Source organism: Rhopilema esculentum, chromosome 7 (genome assembly GCF_057945365.1).
Source record: "Rhopilema esculentum isolate cy_ngs chromosome 7, ASM5794536v1, whole genome shotgun sequence".
Classification (NCBI taxonomy): Eukaryota; Metazoa; Cnidaria; class Scyphozoa; order Rhizostomeae; family Rhizostomatidae; genus Rhopilema; species Rhopilema esculentum.
In genome coordinates, this window is record NC_142821.1 from 720,070 (window position 1) to 739,757 (window position 19,688).

Here is a 19,688-nt window from a genome sequence, read left to right on the forward strand (position 1 = left end):
TCACTCTTGCAAATAGCGTACGATATTTTCCCTAAAACAAAATGATTTCCAGGGATTTTCATATACACCAATAGGATTTTCACAAAAAGTGTACGAGATTTTCTTGGAGTGATTTGCCCCTCGACTCAACCCCTCCTTCTTCCCATATATTTGACCGGCACATTTGTCACAAAATATGATTGGGAAGTGACCAATGATATTGAATATTTCTTTTGTACATTGTTTTAACAATCGACAACGTAAACCAATCAGATCTCTTTATTACGAATGACTATTTTGATCGAACGCATGGTCACACAGACAGGACAAGGTGAAGAACGTTCGGTAGTAAAGTTTGGAAGCAAGAAAGTGGAAAGCTGTGAAGAAGTAAATTAGGTAATCTCTAAAGCCTGGTTGCCCTCTGGAGTACTGTTTGGTTAAAGATTAGATTCTAGGCCGATTTTCCACCTCAGTTTTTGCTTAAGTAGCTCTTTATAATCTAAATTTCGTTGATTTTAATTGAAGTACCATGCGGAACGCCATTTTGTTTGTCACCGTAGGAGCATTCAAGGACAAAATGAAAATCAAAGTTTTAATTTGAATTATGTCTGCAGGTTACTAAATGTGATGCTGCAGTGAAATTGATCCTCTTTGGTTAATTACCTGATTATTGGCGAGGTGCACAAAAGCAAGCGCAAGAGCTCGTGCTACCCTTTCCCAGGGCCTGATGTTCAGCACAGTACTAGGGGTTTCCCCTGCATTTTTCAGAGTTTGTTTACGTTTTAGCTGAACCAGTATTGTCTTTTACTGCTCTTTACTGTTGTCTTTCTCGTTAAAGAGATTCGAAAACACGTTTATTCAAAGAAGTTGCAAATTCCTGTTTTTTCTTATTTTTGGAATTGGCGAGTTCCCGCCTGTCATGTTGACCATCACCTCTGCCTTCGGCTTAAATGATGCCCCTCTCTGATAACATTTTTAACGCTTACGGAAAAGTTAAGTGTGCATATATGCCTTTCAACTATGTTAATTGTCTATCAATATCCGACCACCAACAGAGGAAAGAAGAAACCTGAAAGTCAGTGAACTGAGGGACATAAACATGCCCAGGTTATTCAAATGGCAAAGAGGATTACATTTCTTTTGCAATTCTCAATGATGTTGAAGCTCAAATTATTCAAAAGCGTTTCAACCAAATTAAAACAAAAACAAATATCTTAAACTATAATGTTGTTTGAAAAAGCTCTCTAAATTCTGTAACTCACACCCTAATAGTTTAAGAACAAATGAAAACAATCAAGTCTCACTAGTTGTAGAAAAATTGGGAAAAGCCAGCCTGAAACTCAGTTTACTGCTTTTTATGACAAAATTTTGAAGTCAAATTGAAAAGAAGACCTAAAGATCATGGTTTAGATCTATCATTTGGATTTAAATTTCCAAAGTTATCCCAAACAATGACTAGAAATCCTAAATTTCTTGTAAAGTCATTTTGCTCTAAAACTGATTTCTAAACTATATTTTTAAAAACAAGTTGTAGTAAGTTTCTTTAAGTTATGGAACAATTGAATAATGACAAGAAACATCAAGTAAATAGAAATTTTTTTGAAAAGGAATGCCTTTCCAATGAACTGTATCGAACTGGGTTGAGGAATCACCAAAGCAATATGATATTGTTCTTAGTTGAATGCCAACCAATGTCGGATAGGTGTGCCACAGAGATAGGTAAAAACCAGCTATTATTGTTTTGATTGTAACAATTACTTCCAAGTATGGGTGGACAACTGCCCCATTTGACCACCCTCTCAATATAATTACCGTAATGCCTCGAATAAGTGCCCAGGCGTTATTTAACTTTTGAGGCTCCAGGGTGGGCGCTTATTTGAGGGAGGGGCTTAATCAAGGAAGGAGCTTATTTAAAAAATAGATTTGGAAGTGACTGAAAAATGAATGTCTTTTCAATTGAAGCATGTTATTATGATGGAAAGGCAAAAAATGAGAATGAAAACTAAAACAAACTGTGTTGGTCATTCAATCTTTCTTGGTGTATTGCCTTCCAATTATGTTATCGTCGAAAATTCGAAAAAGCTTGGGGGCTTGGACATGGTTTTGTGTTCTTTTGTTCTAAAACAATGGGAAAATCTGAAATCATGTTGATAATACAATAGGCTTGCCCCCACCCCAAATTTGACCAAGTGCCTGCCCCTGGTTTCAACATTACAAAGATCTTATAATTTTGAGTGGCAAAGAAGACAGTTTCTTATTTTTTATGGACAGAAATAAGTGGAAGGGCTCAACTCTAGATTAAGGAAAGCATGCAGGCACAATTGGCCCTTGCAGGCAGGTATTTAATGGATGTTCTTGTTCCTTGTTTAAAAAAGCCCAAGCTTTAGAAACCAATGAGATCCAAAAAAGTGACCCCAGATTCCTAAAAGTTTTGAAATTTAGTGCCAACTTTAGTCCTTTGTCCCAGTTGTTTATTAATAAAGATATATAGATGCTAAGAGGCTTGCCTTTTCAAGTTGTGATGCTTATCGTTAATAAATAGACCTTAGAAAAGTGCTAAAAAATAGACCTAGAAAAGTATGTGTAATGGGATTAATATAGGTATCTGTATTTGTAAAGTTGTACACTTGCCCAATGGTGGCATTAACATTGAAAGTCAGAGCTAGGACTTAGCATTGCCTTGTTTAGCTGCCAAAAGCCTGTTTAGCTCTATGAGCACTAAATGCCAGGCTGATATGGCAGTACTTTAGGTTTTCTTGATAAAATTGACTGGTCACATCTCAATAAATTTGTAGCTTCGGATCACTATGACTGGAAGAGCAAGAGGTAGATCAAGAGGAAGGGCGCGTGCTGTGCAGGCAGAACCTGCACCTGTGCCAGGGGCTCCATCCTCCCTTGAAGAAGCACCACAGGTACCAACCCAGAAAGTTGCAAGAGGAAGGGGCCGTGCACCTACACAAGCACCACCAGCAGCAACGCCTCAGCCGTCAGAACTGAAGAGACTTGGTGAACAGGTTGCAGAAATGAAAGTGAGTGGAGGAGCATCAGCTGAGGAACGTCCATATCGTGGTGGTGATGATGGAGGCCTTGTTACCAGACCAAGTAACATAAGTGAGACAACTGGTTCTTTTGGAAGGCCAATAAGTCTGAAAACAAATTATTTTGTTCTTGGTACTGGAAGCAAATTTACAGGTTTTTTTCAATACATGGTTTCGTACAACCCTCCAATTGAAAGCAGGAACCTGAAGTTCATGTTATTGAAGGATCACAGTGAACTTCTTGGCACAGTGCGAGCATTTGATGGCATGATTTTGTATCTGCCAAAGAAGCTGCCTGATTTGGAGACCAAGCTAATGTCAACAAGAAGATCTGATGGTTCTTCAGTTGAAATCACTATCAAGTTTACTAATGAATTCCCATTCTCATCACCACGCACAATTCAGTTGCTGAACATTATTTTCAGAAGGTACAGTGCAATTTGTGCATTTAAACCATTGCATTGCAGCAGTAGTCTACACTTTCTAATTAGTCTTCTCTAAACTCATATGATATAAAAGACATGACATGAATAACTAACATGTAGGCAAAGGTTGTCTGACATGCAGTGACAGTACATGCAGACCTTAATGGATTGTGGTAATAGCATCTGAGGGGTGCTCATTCTTTCCGCAAAATCTTAGCTTATATGAATTTCTAATCACATAATTTTTGTTGCATTGAAAAGCAAACCATATGAAATGAAGAGTGTATCCACACAGTTCTTACAACACTATACATTAAAAGCATAATACTCCTGTTGATGAAGTTATAATCTTTACTAGTAAAGATACATTTCCAGAGGAAGTTAATTCTGTATATATCATCTTCTTGCATGCCTATTGACCTAAATTTGAGTACTGTTTACAGAAAGCTTTTTTCTTTTGTTGTTGTAGAATTTTGAAAATAATGGAAATGCAACAGATTGGCAGGTCATTCTTCAGCCCAAAAAGAAATATTGATTTGGATCAGCACAGGTATTTACCTAACATACATATGCAACATTTACAATTGTGATAGGGGAACTTCTAATCTGTGGCAGACACCTGGAGGGAGAGGGAGTGGTTGAAGGGGGGCAGTTGCACAACATATTTCAGAAGGCAATCGTTCTAAAAGAATGAACAAATGTGATATCATTTTATCAAAGCAATAGGCTTGCCCCCCAAATTTGAGTGCCTGACACTGCTACAAATGATATCATGCTTTTCTATTTAGGATGAATCACTTCATTCCATTGATGACAAGTGTATATATATATATATATCAATATTTTTGCTCCACTTTCTTTTTGTTCTTTGTGTGATTTATAATTTGGTTGAATGTTTTCAAATTTTCTAAGTAAAGTTGCAAATGAACTGAAGTTGAACATTTCAGTTCCTTTAAGTTACCCCCTCAAATCAGCTCCCATCCACAAACTTCCTTAACTATTAAGCCCTAATAGGGCTAATTTTTGAGATTCACAATATTTATTGAATTATTTTTCTTTCAAAGGCTGCAGCTTTGGCCTGGCTACAATACAAGCATTCTTCGTTTTGATGCTGGAGTTCTTTTGAACATTGATGTCTCTCACAAAGTTATGCGTCTTGACACAGTGCTTGATATTTTGACTGAGTTATACAGTCAAGTTGGAGAGAGCAGGTTCCATAACATTGCAACTAAGAAGCTGGTTGGGGAGACAGTTTTGACCAGGTTTGAAATCACATTATTGTCTTTTTATAACTTCTATATGTAACTCCTTTTTCTATATTATGCTTTCACTTTCCCCTTTTAGTTACCATGTTTTTCATAAAATAATCCTGAAAGGTTTTTGTGATGGAGTTTTCATATATATTTATTTTTTTGCATATTTATTTTTAATGATTGGAGTTTCAGCACACATGCCAAATTTCAGAAAAGTCTACATGTAGCATCTTAAGTAAAATTAGGAAAATGCTACAAGGCCTCAATTAAAAGTTCAATGTATCCTGAAAGTTTCATGACGCAGTGATTTGGATGTCTAGAACTGCTCATTTTCCTCACTGTTGTTGGAGATTATGCTAAACGTTTGGTGAGAAATTTTTGAAACTGCTTCAGGCTCTATGGCAGCAACCACTTTGTGATATGTTACAGCAGAACTCAGCGGATAAAAAGTGTAGAAAATCATAAAAAATATTAAACTTTTCCAACCAATTGTGATGTTGTTAAGGGAATGAGTGATGCTGCAAATTGCTGCATTTTTCTTCTCATATGAATGAAAAGACGAAAATTCTTGTGATAAACAGGTACACTCAAGTGTCTCAATACCTGTGCAATACAAGTGTATTTATTTATATATTTTAACAAAATATAAATTTATATATGTATGTATTAGCAAAAAATACTAATGCAAAAATCTCTACATATCAACAAAACTATGTTTTTACATTGAAACCTAATTTAACCTAAATGAAACTACAAAGAACCTAATTTGCTAAGCCAATAGAACCAACTTTATCAGTTTCTGGTTCCCTGCAAGTTCATATTTTGTGGCCTGTGCTAGGACAATAATTGTTTAAAAATTTTGTCCGTTAGCTGTGTCTACATAGTACCATTCCTGCCTAAAACTAAACAGGAAAATCAAATGTTTTAAGATACATTGATGAGGGTCTTTAATATTTTAGTGCTACAGGCAGCTAGACAAAAAATGTTATGGGTAAATTGATGCTTGTGTCTGGAATCCTGGACACTAGAAAGTAAGGTTTATATAAAGGAAGGCCAACACATGTTTAATAGTTTACTTGCATTTCTTATATTTTATGAAGGTAATTTTATTTTGTGATTTAATTTTTCAGATACAACAACAAAACATACAAGATTGATGATATTGCTTGGGATAAAAATCTGTCTCATTCTTTTGCCAAAAGAGATGGTTCAAAAATCACCATGAGACAATATTATAAGGAAGCATATGATAAGGATCTGACCAATGATCAACAGCCATTGTTGGTCAGTAATCCTAAGAAAAGGGTATGTCGTATTGTTTATATAGTATAGTATAGTAATCAAGATTATTTTGAAATATATATAATTAAAATATTTATATATAACAGAGTAATACTTCATTTATATACATTTGCTGTTTCCTAAAACCATTCAAGTCAAAGGAATTATCAGCCATTTTGAAGGAAATTTCACAAAAACAAGCCATAAATATTTTTTTAAGGCTTTTTCTTTTATTAGACAGAAACCATGTCTTTGTCTTTTTATTCTCTTATTTTTTTGGCATTAACAATTATTTCATCTTTCTGTCTTTCTTCTTTTATTGTATATATTATATAATGTTTTTCATGCCTCTTAGACAAAGTCTTTAAAGCGAAAATCCTTCATGGTCATTGAATGATTGGAAATATTTTGTATATAAGTTTTATTTGTAGGGAGCCCTCACTCTTATTAAGTAAATCTGGAAACTTGGGGTTATGAAATATATCTGGGAACACCTAAATCTACCATACTTTAGTACAATATAGAGACTGCGTCATTTAACTGCTTATAAAGAATTTATTTATTAATATCAAACCACAACAGAACAGTAATAAGACACTGAAAGAAAGGTTCATTAACATTCCATTAACATTATTCCAAAAGCCATCAGTTAGGTCTGTTTTCTAGGCAATTTATATTTTCTTTGCTTTAGCTTATTAGTTTGCAACTTGTAATGTAGTTTGCATTTCATTGTTGTTTACCATCATAGGACATACGCAGAGGACAAACAGAGCCCATTCTACTTGTGCCAGAGCTTTGTTATATCACAGGTAAGTTGGACTTCAATACAGATTTCCAAATGGGCCAGCAATGCCAATTTCCCCCATTTATTTTACATTGTCATGTCTTGTTAATTATTATGTACTTTTGTCATACCTACAATGAAAACAGATTACTTAGGAATAGTATATATTTGTTGAGGAGATGAACCTGTGTTTGTTCCAACGCCCCTAATGGCCAGAAAGTCAGTATCAAATCAACGAGAAACCATAGTTGTAAGTTTTCAAAAAGGGTTGTTTTCCAACATTTTGTGAAATGAAAAGCTTTCTAGCACAGGCTTCAACACAGGTTGTGAAGTGGAGAAAAGGGAGGGGGCAAAAGAAAATTCACAACATAAGATTTTGAAAATGGCTTTGAAAAAAGCAAATATTTTACGACATACTAAAAGCTTTTTCGTCTGACACTCCTCAGAGCATAAAACGTCAGAATAAGGTTCCGAAAGAACACGATGGAAAATATATACCAAGTTGTGGATTGAAATAGGCCAATCAGAAAAACGCAAGCACAAGACCGGTATAGTTGACCAATCAGTGCCACGAGCCTAAAGAAAAATTACCAATGGAGTCCAAGAGAAAAACGGATTCCTTAGTTGGAGACCCTCTAGCACAAAAATTTCCCAAGGAAAAGTCCCATGACCCCCACCTTCAACCAAGGCTCCACTCCCCCTTCCCCCTTCCAATCTTGCTTTATTGGCTTTGTAACTATTTCTTGGGTTTGCGATTTTTGAAGAAGGCCCGTATCCATGAAACTCTCTCTAAGATTGAAGATAGCAAGTTGCCTTTCTCTTATAGAACAATCTTTGCTATTCGATCAGTCAGGGCTATTCGATCAGTCACAGTTATTCAAATAAAAAACACTATTCGATCAGTCAGGGTTATTTGAATAGTCACAGCTATTCGATCAGTCACAGTTATTGAATAGTCAACGCTATTTGATGTGTCACAGCTATCAAACAACCATTGTGGACCCCCAACAGTGAGGTTATTCTCACTATTCGTCTTCAACGGAATAAATAAAACTTGTTAAAAATGTTAGATATATATAGACAATATCTCATAATTTTTTGTTAGGGCTCTCTGATGACATTCGCCAGAACTTCCAAATTATGAAAGAATTGGCAGTTCATACCAGAATGGGTCCTGAGCCTCGTGCAAAGCAGTTGAAAGCATTTATGGATGAATTAAACAGGTATATATTGACAAAAAAGGAAAAATCTATACTTAACACAAAGTTTGCTACAGAAAACTGTTAAAATTTCATGTATATCTTGTAAATCCTTTTCTAATTTCGATCTTGAATGGTAATGTATGGTGATAAAGTTTATAAATACATCAAAGGTGTTTTTATATTTTAGATAATTTGTTTATAGTTATTTATTATTTATCTTCTGTTGGTTGTAGAAATGCTGAAGCCTCCAAGCAACTGACAGACTGGAATCTGGGAGTATGAACATTCATATTTTCAATATATATACACACAATAGCTATTCATTAAAAAGTATTTTGTGATGGTATTTTTAGTTAATCAAACCCTCTCCCTGATGATTATCAGTGTGAAGCTGTTTACTAAAGTTACTGTCAATCTGAGGTGCCCTCTTCTGTTTATAAACTACAGATCATGAGACACTTGGAAACCCAGATATTACAAATTGTGTTCTGACCATAAATTTTGACCCCATTCACACTCATCATTTTGCATAACATGCTCAAATGGGTATGTGTTTGACAGTGTTAACATCAGTTCATGATCAATTTTTAATGAAAAGGCTGGCACATGATCCTCAAATCATTATATATATACTATTTAAATCCCAATTATACCTTTAAAATGCTTCAGACATTTCTATATTTAAGTATACAAGTAATAGCATATTGTATATGTATATGATGCTGTACAAAAGGACAATTGTTTTTATTCAAGTGTATGCATGAGTAGAATGTAGTATTGAAATATTCAAAATTCATTTGTAGTTTGGAAACGATTTGCATTCAATCAAGGCAAGGAATATTCCTCCTGAAACCATTGCCCAAAAGAGCAAACAAGTAAGTTGAATACCTCAGTTTAAGTTATTTACAAGAGTTAAATTTATTTTACAAGTACCTGTATAGAAAGCGCCTCTAAGCTTCCTTTAAACATTAATATCTGTAAGAGATTGGCATCTTTTTGTACTGTGTAGATTTGCTTTAGGTAATAACTTCTATTCTCAATAAGATAGTTAGTCTGTTTGGTCAAAAGAAAAATAAATTCCCACAGGATGTGCAAGAGATATATATATTTGCCAAAATAAAATTATATATATGTCTCTGGTCCCAGCAAGTTAATGAGGGAGGATGGCAGGAAAGTTTTGCTATCAAATATTGCTAAAATATGCTTATATACTTGTTGATTGGCTTGGACAAAACAGTAAGCCTTTTGTCTGGATCAATAACGGTGAAAATGATTCTGAACTGGTACAATCCCATTACACTGGTACCTCAACATTTTCATATTTTATTTATCTGTCCTACTTAGCAGGAGATTTGCTCATTAGAACTTTCTCTATACAGGACAGTTTTTTGTCTCCATGAGTTCCCACTTGATTGATGTATACTGTATATCATTATGAATGTTAGTTTTTACTTATGAGTGTTAATATATATAATGCCAAAATCTTTCCCTTTTTCAGTTCTCATACAAAGCTGAGGATGCAGACTGGTCAAGGGATATGCGTGGAGCAAATCTTATTTCCACAATTAATTTGAACAAATGGATGATCCTGTTTTCATCTAGGGACAAAGGCATTGCCCAAGACTTCTATCAGACTCTGCAGAAAGTCAACCCACCAATGGGCATTGAAGTCAACAAGCCAGAAATGTGAGTTCATGTGTTTCTGTTAATTTGTAAGCACCTTTATTCTTGAAATACATTAGATAAATTAATGCCATTAGATAATCAGAAGTATATATATGCCTGTAGCGTTGAAGTTTGAATGAATTCAGCTTTGAGAAAGATTGATTACTTCAACCAGCTGTTAATAAATTTCTATGTACATTTTGAACTGTAAGAGTCAGGAAAACATCAATCAAATATGTGTTTCATTTATTGATAAGTTATATATATTTTTATAGGATTATGCTTAAAGATGACAGGGCAGATAGTTACATAACAGCTATCAGGGAGCAGAAGCAACCAGATACACAACTGGTAATACTTTTATTTTGAATCATTAATGTTTATGTGACTAGATATATAATTAAATATCTTCTTATATTTAAAAATTTTTCAGAAACCCCAATATAACAGATGATTACACTTGTCCTAACATTGTCTGTTTTATGGAGGCTTTGACCCTATATATAACAAGCAATAATATATAAATGTTCTACTTTATTGCTTAGCCTTCATAATGTTTCCACACAACTCCTAAAAGATTATTGATAACCTAGGCTAGTGCAAGCAAATATTTTTATTTAAAGCTTAATCCTCTAGAACAAATATAAATACTCAATAATTAGACTTCATATTTATTAAGGTGGTAGTGAACAATTCATTGGGTGATAGTCAAAAGTAAACATTCTGTTTTGCTGTAATTGATTCCAATTTTGTAGAATTTTTTCGCATTTTAGGTGTTGTGCATTGTACCCAATAATCGCAAAGACAGGTATGATGCCATCAAGAAGTATTGCTGTGTTGATTATGCAGGTAAAGCAATAGAAAGTTTCACAATATTTCTTGCAACATCATTTAAAAGCAATTTTCTATCTTCTTTCTTATTTGTTATGTAGAAGGGCACAGATGATCATTCTGTACCAAGATTCTCCATCTTGACATGTTTGAATGAGTTGCATAAGTCCCATTTGTTGTGTTGGTCCATTCTTTGATATTGTTCAAACCAATCTCATCCTGTCTGCCTCTTGCTGTTGTACCCAGCCCTTGAAATGTTAGTATGGCATCTCATGCAAATACCTTGTAAACAGCACCATGTTTGTTTTGACTGATTATTCTTCTTTCTCTTATGTTTCATTTAATTTCTACTTAATTTTTCTCAAAAGTAGTTTTTAATTTCTTTTGTGTGAGTAACAGTCTTTGTTGTATCATGCATGTGATTGCATGCGCACACATCAGCACACACATCAGCACACACATGGCACCAATAATGCGAGCGATTGATTGCAACCATGAGTTGAATATTTTACCATTGTTTTCTGCAACGAAATATTGGAAGTTTTGTTTTTCATAAGCTGTGCAACATTGTCTTACTCTTTAAATAGTGCCTATTTTGCTCCCTATTGTGGTTAATCGCTTTGCTTTGTTCACATTCTCCTGGAAACATGTTGGTCATCAGGTAGTCCAAAACTTTTACCTTCCTGTTTTCACAATTATCAGGGTAAATATTGATAAATTGCTCAAAGGAAGATTGGCTTTTTTGTCAATGATATATATCAACAGACTTGTTATAAAATTCCGTAAACATTATCTTTATAGTTTATATATAAAAACCTCATACTATTTTTCATATGAGAAAAACGAATGATCAGAAGGGCAAATCAAGATGATGAGTAGACTGAATAGCATGGCAAAAATAAAGTAAACAAAATGGATTACTGAATGCAAGAAATGAAAATGACACAGAGGATGTCTGTGCTGTGATGTGAGAATATGATTGAATGAATGAAAAGGAAAATTAATGTAGTACAGTCACTACAATTTATTCTGCACCATCATGTCAAGAAATTTCAGACAACCATGACTTTTTTCCTTCTAATTTCTGTTAGCAGTGGATATGTCATAGCTAAGCTGATCTTATTCTAAGCTGTTTTTATTCCATCGATTATATAACTGTTTTTAATTAATTTATTTTTCATCTTTTCTGTAGCTTTCCTCTTTTCTTTAAAAGGCAGCATTTGGTGATGTTGTCCTTGACCTTGACAGTAGCTGTAGAGCCTGTATCAATTTTATTAATTGTTTCTTATGATTTCTGAACTGTTTGATCCTATGAAAAACTCCTCAGGTCTACCAATATTGGAATTACTACTGACAAAATAAATGATGAACTGTGAAAGTGATTCAATTTTTCTGTTAACTCTTTTTCAAATTTTGTATTTTACCTGAGACTGAAAAAATCTTCAGTGGACGAGAGTCTTAATTGAACCCTTCAGTATATCTTTTCACTGCAGCATGTTTTGTATTTTGTTCATAGTCCCAAGTCAAGTTGTGGTTAGCAGAACCCTGTCCAAGAAACAGATGTTGATGTCAGTTTCTACCAAAATCGGGATTCAGTTGAATTGCAAGCTAGGTGGAGAGGTCTGGGCTGTGGATGTTCCAGTCAAGAATATGATGGTGGTTGGGATTGATGTTTACCATGACTCTTTGACAAAAGGAAAGTCAATTGGTGGTTTTGTTGCCAGCACCAATCAGTCATTGACAAGGTGACTCATTTTTCTTGAAATGGCTATGTTTGTGCTCATCTTGTCTGATCTTGGAAATAAATTTATCTTCCATAACAAGGTGTCTCCTATGCAACTTGATAAAACATAAGAATAGGGATATTTTGTGAGAAGTACTTTCCATCAAGAGGAGATTTGTCCTTCTAAAGGGCTGCATTGCTAATTAAGCCTCAATATTATAGCTAGGATTGTTTGTTATGTTTGATATTTTATGTCAATTTCATATTCAGGTTTTTGTTGGAATGGCATGCTGTAAGAGAACTCTATGATATATATAGCTACCAAGAACCATCCTGCTCTGATGATAATCATATTTGACATATATATAAAGAGATCTGTATAATGAAACTGCCATTGAACCCTGTATGGCTATTAAGCACAAGTGTAAAAGTAATGTCATATTTGGTTTAACCTGCCCCTGTATAATAATGTTTCCATTGCATAGGCTGAAAATTTGCCAGAAAATAAGAAAAAAGAAATTAAAACAATGCCAATTGTTTTGAAGAAAAACTTTTTAGCCTAAATTCTAGTAAAAATTGCATCCTAAACAAAATATCTGCACTTATTTCAAAATGCCTACATCAAAATAAGTTTTAATTGTCTAACTGCCAGTAGTTCAATATATAATTGTCCCCTAGATATCACCTACCTGCATTGAAGTCCTCAATTCCTCCAGGGACCTAACAACTAAATATAATAACACTCATAGAGAATTGTCTATACAGTTGCCTTTTGATCACATTAAGCATGAAACACTGAGTAGCAACTTAGAATCATCTTGTTTTATACATACACCAAAAGCATATCTTTGTATTCTGACTTCTGACCTTAATTGCATCGAGAAACATCAGCAGAGAGTTACTACCTAGTATGTTGTTTGGCTTATATATAAATTGTGTTATAATTTTACCTTAGATACTACTCAAGAATCACCCAGCAACAGACAGGTCTTGAGTTTGTTGACGGATTGAAGACATGCATGACTGGTGAGTATATTTCATTTTTCCACTTAAAATGATGCAGCCTCTGGTTAGTGCAAATACTGAAGAGAAATTTAAACATGTTTATATTCTTAATGTTTTCCAGTTTGATGTAGATGGGATTTTTCACAGATAAGCAACAAAATGAGACTACATTTTCAATATTTTAGCTGCACTGAGAAAGTTTAATGAGATAAACAAGGTTTTGCCAGACAGAATAATTGTTTACCGTGATGGTGTTGGTGATGGCCAGGTATGTTTTTTAACGAGTTTACTTTTCAGAAATTCTTGACTGTATGATATTAGCAGTTTAGTCTTTATACACCCCATAGTAGCTCACATATATAGTCCCAATGTATACTGGTATCACTTGAAAATAGCATAGTTTAGATACACCACAATGAGAGGCAGGTCTTGGTTACACTGCATGTTAACTTAACAAACCATGCACAAATCAAAGAATATTTGTGGACAATCCTTACATATTATTTATTAACAACAGGAAAATATAAATCCTTTCCAAACTCAATTGACAACCAGATTCAATAAACCCCATCTCTACCATTTCTGTTATGACTTTGCTTCATGATCTCAAAAAAGTCAGTTGAATATTACTGTTCCTGTACATGTTCCTGCTCAAATGTAAACTGATATCGATCTGTATTGATTTCTTGATTGTCTGTCATCAAATGATTGATGTGGTATTTACTGATAAAGCTGCACGCTTAATGCAATTATCAGGAAATTATTAAGATAGTGTATATTTTTATATATGTACCTTATACTTTTATGCCTATAGATAATTGTTTTAATGAAGTGCACAAAATTTTCAGATACCTATGGTATATGAACATGAAATGCCACAAATCCGCGAAGCAATTGCACAAATCAATCCTGGTTATAAGTATGCCAAAGTTTGTTTTAACACACAATCTATTAGTAAGAACTCCTTATTTTGTCAATAACCCTTTAGGTTGCAATTACCTTACATATTATTCTCAAATATTTGATAGAGCCTTCATAACAGGGAAACATTAACATTATCACTAGCTTTACATAAAGCAATGCTATTCACAGCTAACATTGATATAAGTCATTCAGGGCTTTGATGGTATGATAATGAACATGTTTATAGGCATAAGAGAACAGCAACATTAATTTTTATTCTTTAACATCACATTTCAAAGGTATACAGTTTTTTTGATGTTGTAAAAATTATTCAGGAAATGTTGCATCAATTTTCACTGCAACTATCCACGCATTTCAGGTAAAACAGGTGAGGTACAAAGTAAATTCAAATCCCCCACTAGGTTTTGTAGGCCTTTTAGTTTGATGCAAGCAATCACTCACAATTGTATCAGCACTCATGCAGACCTAACCACACAAGTGTTTGATCCCTCATGCAAAACTGTTAAGTGTGAGGAGTAATTGTTTCTTCAATAAACACAATTCCAGTCATCTTTTGTGACTCAAGCAAGTGCATAGATGATGCAAAGTGGGTATATATAAACAGAGGAAACATAAATAAGCTGAATTAATCACATCTCAAGAAAAAAATACAATTGAATTTTGAATCAACTGCAAATGTTTAGGAATACTATAGACACTTAATATCTGAACTTCATTACCCCTGGGAGCAATGCCTTTGTAGCTATCCAAAGGTTTGGTACAACATTTTGCAATAATCTGAAAATAACACTTATATGCCCTTGTGATGTACATGAAATTTATAAATGAAGCACATTTATATTGGGTATTAAATCTTTCTTGGGTGCATTAAAGGTAATGATAACAATTTTTGTGGTACAGAACTTAAAAATGGGTTTAGAAAATATATACCCAATTGTGGATCAAAATAGGCCAATCAGAAAATTGCAAAAAGAAGACTGACCAGGATAGTTATGGAATTAGTGCTGCGTGCCTAAAGAAAATTACCACTGGAGTCAAAGAGAGAAAAATGAACTCCTCCTGTCTAGAAAAAAGCAATGTTTTCGTGTGTATTTAGATTGATTCCAAAACTGCTAGATAGAAAGACGACCGGGCACTGCCAATTATCTGAAACATGTTGTCATTATAGAGTTTTTTACAATCTGGGTTATCGATAGATGTTGACCAATGGCAGTTTTTATTCTCCTTTTGATGCAATCTTTTTCAATGGGTGTAAGGGTTCTCCTAGTGAAACAGTACTAGGACAGCAAATGAACATTTTGCGATAGCTTGTTTAATCTAAATCTCAAATCACAAGGAAGTGTTACCAATCCAAGGTAGTTTCAGATAAACTGGGCACTTCTGTAGACCAAACTTTATGGTAGCCGAAAAACTTTTCCTTTGTATAGTTTCCTTAGAAATGACATCTTCTGGATAGCCGCTGTCCAGAAAGATTGTTCCAAGTTTTTTCCAGCTCAGCAGTTTAGATTTCAAGCAGACCATGAGTGCCCTATGCACTAAAGTTTTGACGAGGTTGACTTTGCGTTGTTTTGGGCAAAAAGAATTCCAGTGTGTGCACTGACCAATAAAAATTGGCTTACGATATACACTGGTAAGAAATACTGTAGGTTGTCACATAGGCCATTTTTTACAACAACCTGGTTTTGCACCAACAAGACCTGGTTTTGAACAGAGGAGTTTAAATCAAAGAAATAATAAATGAAACAGCTGTTTAAAAATTCAAATATTCAGCAAATTTGGACAATTTTTCAGATAAATCTAGAAAAAGCCAAATTTTCGGAAAATTCAAATAATTTTCAAACCCAAACCCAAGTTTTCATAAATCCAAATTTGTGATTTTTTGTAACTGATTTTCAAGGATTACCCTGGAGACTCCACTTTATCTGAATTCTGGAATAAATTGGGGTTTGGAATGACAAGCCTTGGGTCATGGCCAAGCCCCTGTCTTAATTGATGGGAAGAACAACATCCAAAAAATTTAAATAATAAATGCAGGCTTCCCCCATTGTGATTCACAGAGCATTCTTATCTATTGAACATGGGAATTTTATATAGAAGGAAGGGGGGGGGGGGGTGCTTCCAAAATCACAGAAATGTAAATGGGGGTCCATGTATACCATGTCTTCTTCCAAAATTTTTGCATCAATGTTCTTTTATCACTAAAGATGTCATTGTTGTCAATGTTCTAAACAAGTTGTCATTGTTTGTTTTACCATTGATCCCAAAAGCTGTTCTTCTAGTATTTGTTCTTTTTTGTGACTTAGAATGTTTTGTATTTTCTTGGATTGGATGTCACCTGCCAATTTCTTAATATTGTTCAATTTTTCTGATTTTAGTCCAAAATTTGCATGGGTTATAGTCAGCAAGAGAATAAATGCAAAGTTTTTCCTGGAGGCAGGAAGAAATTTGGCAAATCCTCCACCTGGTACAATAGTTGATATTGATGTGACAAGATCATCTGAGTGAGTTATGTTGAGTCTTAAATGAAATCTTGTAATAAACATTATACTTGTAATTCTTGATTTTAAATAGTTGAACGAAGAAGGCAATAAAGAGGAAGGTAATTTTCGTCAGGGAAACATAACCTCACAATTTCAAATTATTTTTAAATCGGTTGAGACAGGATGTTGGCAGGAAAGGATAAAACACCCTGATATTCTCACTTCTGTTGCTTACTGATAATACTGTTGTCTTTTGCCACATAGGGCAGACATGTTTTTATTCAAGCCCATTTCTCATACCTAGGCCACACACATTATGAAAATGAACAGTAGCAAAAAGGCACTACCTCCCACATGCATTGCAATTGACAGTCTAATTGCTGACCCTTGGTCAGCATTGGGTCCTCATTCAGTCTAGCTGTACTGATGAGCCCTGATATGGGATGAAACTAGTCTACAGCCAACTGTTTGAGGTTTCAGTGGCTTTCTTTACTCCACACTATGTATCATTAACTATAGACTGCACAACATTTCACTACAGAGGCTACATTTTGATTGGAGTTTTGATATTCTACATATAGATTTTTGGAATTGGTGACTAAATGTCAAATTGTCTAATGATTAGAATAATTGCTCTAGGTACTCAAGAATTTGAGAGTACATAAATGTGTATATATTTTCATATATCTTTGTATTTTTTCTTTGCAAATGAAGGAAGCAATAATATTTTATGAAATATCAGTGGTTTTGATATATCCATTATCTATGTTTTATAGGAAGTATGATTTCTTCTTGGTTTCCCAATCTGTCAGACAAGGAACTGTAAGCCCCACTCACTATAACATTATTTACGACACATCTGGCTTGAAACCGGATCACATCCAGAGACTGACATACAAGTTGACTCACTTGTATTACAACTGGCAGGTTTGTCCTTCTTCACACTTCTTGGCTTCAGTTTTCTGTTGTTCCAAAGAATTAACATTTCTTATATATATATATAATTTTAACGGTAACTTTCAGCCTAATCCTACACTTTTGTAGAAAGGATATAATCATATTTGATAGTTGATAGTCATTTCTAAAAAACTTCATTATATATTACAGAACCTAGTTATTACTAAAGGAAAAAGAATCAGTGTTGAAGATTTGAATAACAAAGGGTCAGCTTGCTAAATTAGGAAGTTTATCAAATGTTTAAAACATCCAGTGGCATCCTGTTGTCCCCAAAAAATACACAAGCTGAACAAGCAACCACATGCAAATTCTCACAACTGATGCTTGTTAGCTTTTATCAGGCCTTTTGGTTTGAAGCGATTGATCGCTTGTGCAAAACGGTAAATTGTAAGGAATAATGTCTCATCAATTAACATAATTCTAGTCACCTTTTGTGAACCAAGCATCAAAACACAGGAAATAAGTATGTTGACTTAACTACACCTCAACGAAAGAATGCATTTGAAAATCATTCCACCGCAAATGTTTATGAATACCTTAAGGTAGTATTTGAATTATATTAGCACTTGAAACAATTTCTGGACAGTTAAAGCGTTTTTAAAAGGTATGGGACAACATTTTGCAATCATCAGGGAATAACATCTTTGTGACCTTCGTGATGTACATAAAGTTTATAAACGAAGCACACTTCTAAGGAGGATTTAGTCTTTCTTGGAATGCATTACAAATCACCGCAACCGTTCATTTTCATTTGATATTACCTTAGACAAAGGTACCTTAAAGCAGGAACAATTTTTTCACTATCAGAGCAATTGCTCGTGCAAGAGAAAACATGCGAGCGATGGGCCATGCACATGGGCTATTTCTTACGAAAAGGCCTGTTTAATGTTATCTTGCCCAGACCCCTGACACAAGACACATTTAATATCCATTGTGCATCTTTTATAAATGTAGTGCATGTTTTTTCTATCTGTTTGTGTTGAACAACATTTGTATTTTTGTATAATAATGTAAGTTTTGGTCATTCATATTCTTGATCACTTTTGCAGGGCACAATCCGTGTACCAGCACCATGCCAGTATGCCCACAAACTTGCCTTTTTGGTAGGCCAGTCTGTACACAAAGAGCCAGACCTAGCTTTGGCTGACCGCCTGTACTATCTGTAAGAAGGCTGTTGGTGACAAGAAAGGTGTTATTGCATCTTTGAAGGAAAGAGACCCATCTATATGACTTGCATTGTTTTGTTCTCTTTGGCCAGCTGTTCAAATTTAAGTGCCAAATATATTTTGGTTCATAGTATTATAACTTAAATTTTGGTGGTATATAAGTGATGGGTTTGTAAGGTTTGGTCAGAATTTTCTTGCTAATCATTGAAATTGCAGGATGCATACTTCGAGGGAGCTAGCCTGTGCTCTTTCTGCCAAAAGGGTGATTTTGAGTCAAATAATGCTGAAGTCAATTGTTCACAGTTCAAGAGAAGTTTTCAGTATTGATACGGAAAAACAAAGAAACTTCAAGATTCTTGACAAATTCAATTTTGGTTAGATTTGGATTCGATTATATAAACATATGTTTTGTTGTGCTGTTACTTTCATATGCTGGGATGGCTGATCAGCATCTTCATCTACATTCACATATTATCCACAAGATTGATATTTTTGTATTTCTTATAATCCTTGGTTGAAGTGATGTTTCTCTTTTTATGTTTTAGAATGTAGTTGGATTTTTAGACTATTTGTCTCTGGCTATTTGTTGTTTTAGTTAATGTATGGCTATCTTGAAATGCCAGAAGTGTTCATTTGGCAGTCACTTGGATTTAACAAAATGCTGAGCTGGTCTCGTTGGTATAATTTGTAAATTTCTCCTTTTCTTCTGGGGTGATCATTTTTCTAGCATAGTTTTTATATAACTAAGTTTAATATCCAAGTGAGCTTCAACGTGGACACTCCTGACTGCTTTTTACTGTAGTTTTGTTACTGTTTGTCAAGATGAGGATATATGTTTATAAAAACCTCTCAAAAATGCCTGTTTTTTCCTGCCATCTTGTTTGGAAGTATTTTTCCAGCAAAATTTGAAGCAAATAATAATGTTTGGTCAGTATTAATGCGAATTAAAAGATCAAACTCATGCTAGTGTAGAAC

General features: G+C 34.3%; 1 protein-coding gene across 1 annotated transcript; it reads left to right on the forward strand.

Moving 5' to 3' along the window:
* Positions 1 to 216: 216 nt before the first annotated feature.
* On the forward strand, positions 217 to 19,569 carry LOC135683701 (piwi-like protein 1). The gene is made up of 19 exons (XM_065199034.2): positions 217 to 375; positions 2,775 to 3,445; positions 3,912 to 3,992; positions 4,507 to 4,704; positions 5,826 to 6,000; positions 6,725 to 6,785; positions 7,866 to 7,983; positions 8,196 to 8,238; positions 8,766 to 8,837; positions 9,461 to 9,648; positions 9,903 to 9,978; positions 10,401 to 10,476; positions 11,975 to 12,203; positions 13,137 to 13,207; positions 13,372 to 13,454; positions 14,035 to 14,105; positions 16,486 to 16,611; positions 17,367 to 17,517; positions 18,597 to 19,569. Exons 2-19 carry the CDS (start codon positions 2,787 to 2,789, stop codon positions 18,711 to 18,713), a joined length of 2,595 nt encoding a protein of 864 aa, XP_065055106.1. The 5' UTR covers positions 217 to 375; positions 2,775 to 2,786; the 3' UTR covers positions 18,714 to 19,569.
* The last annotated feature ends 119 nt before the right edge of the window (positions 19,570 to 19,688 follow it).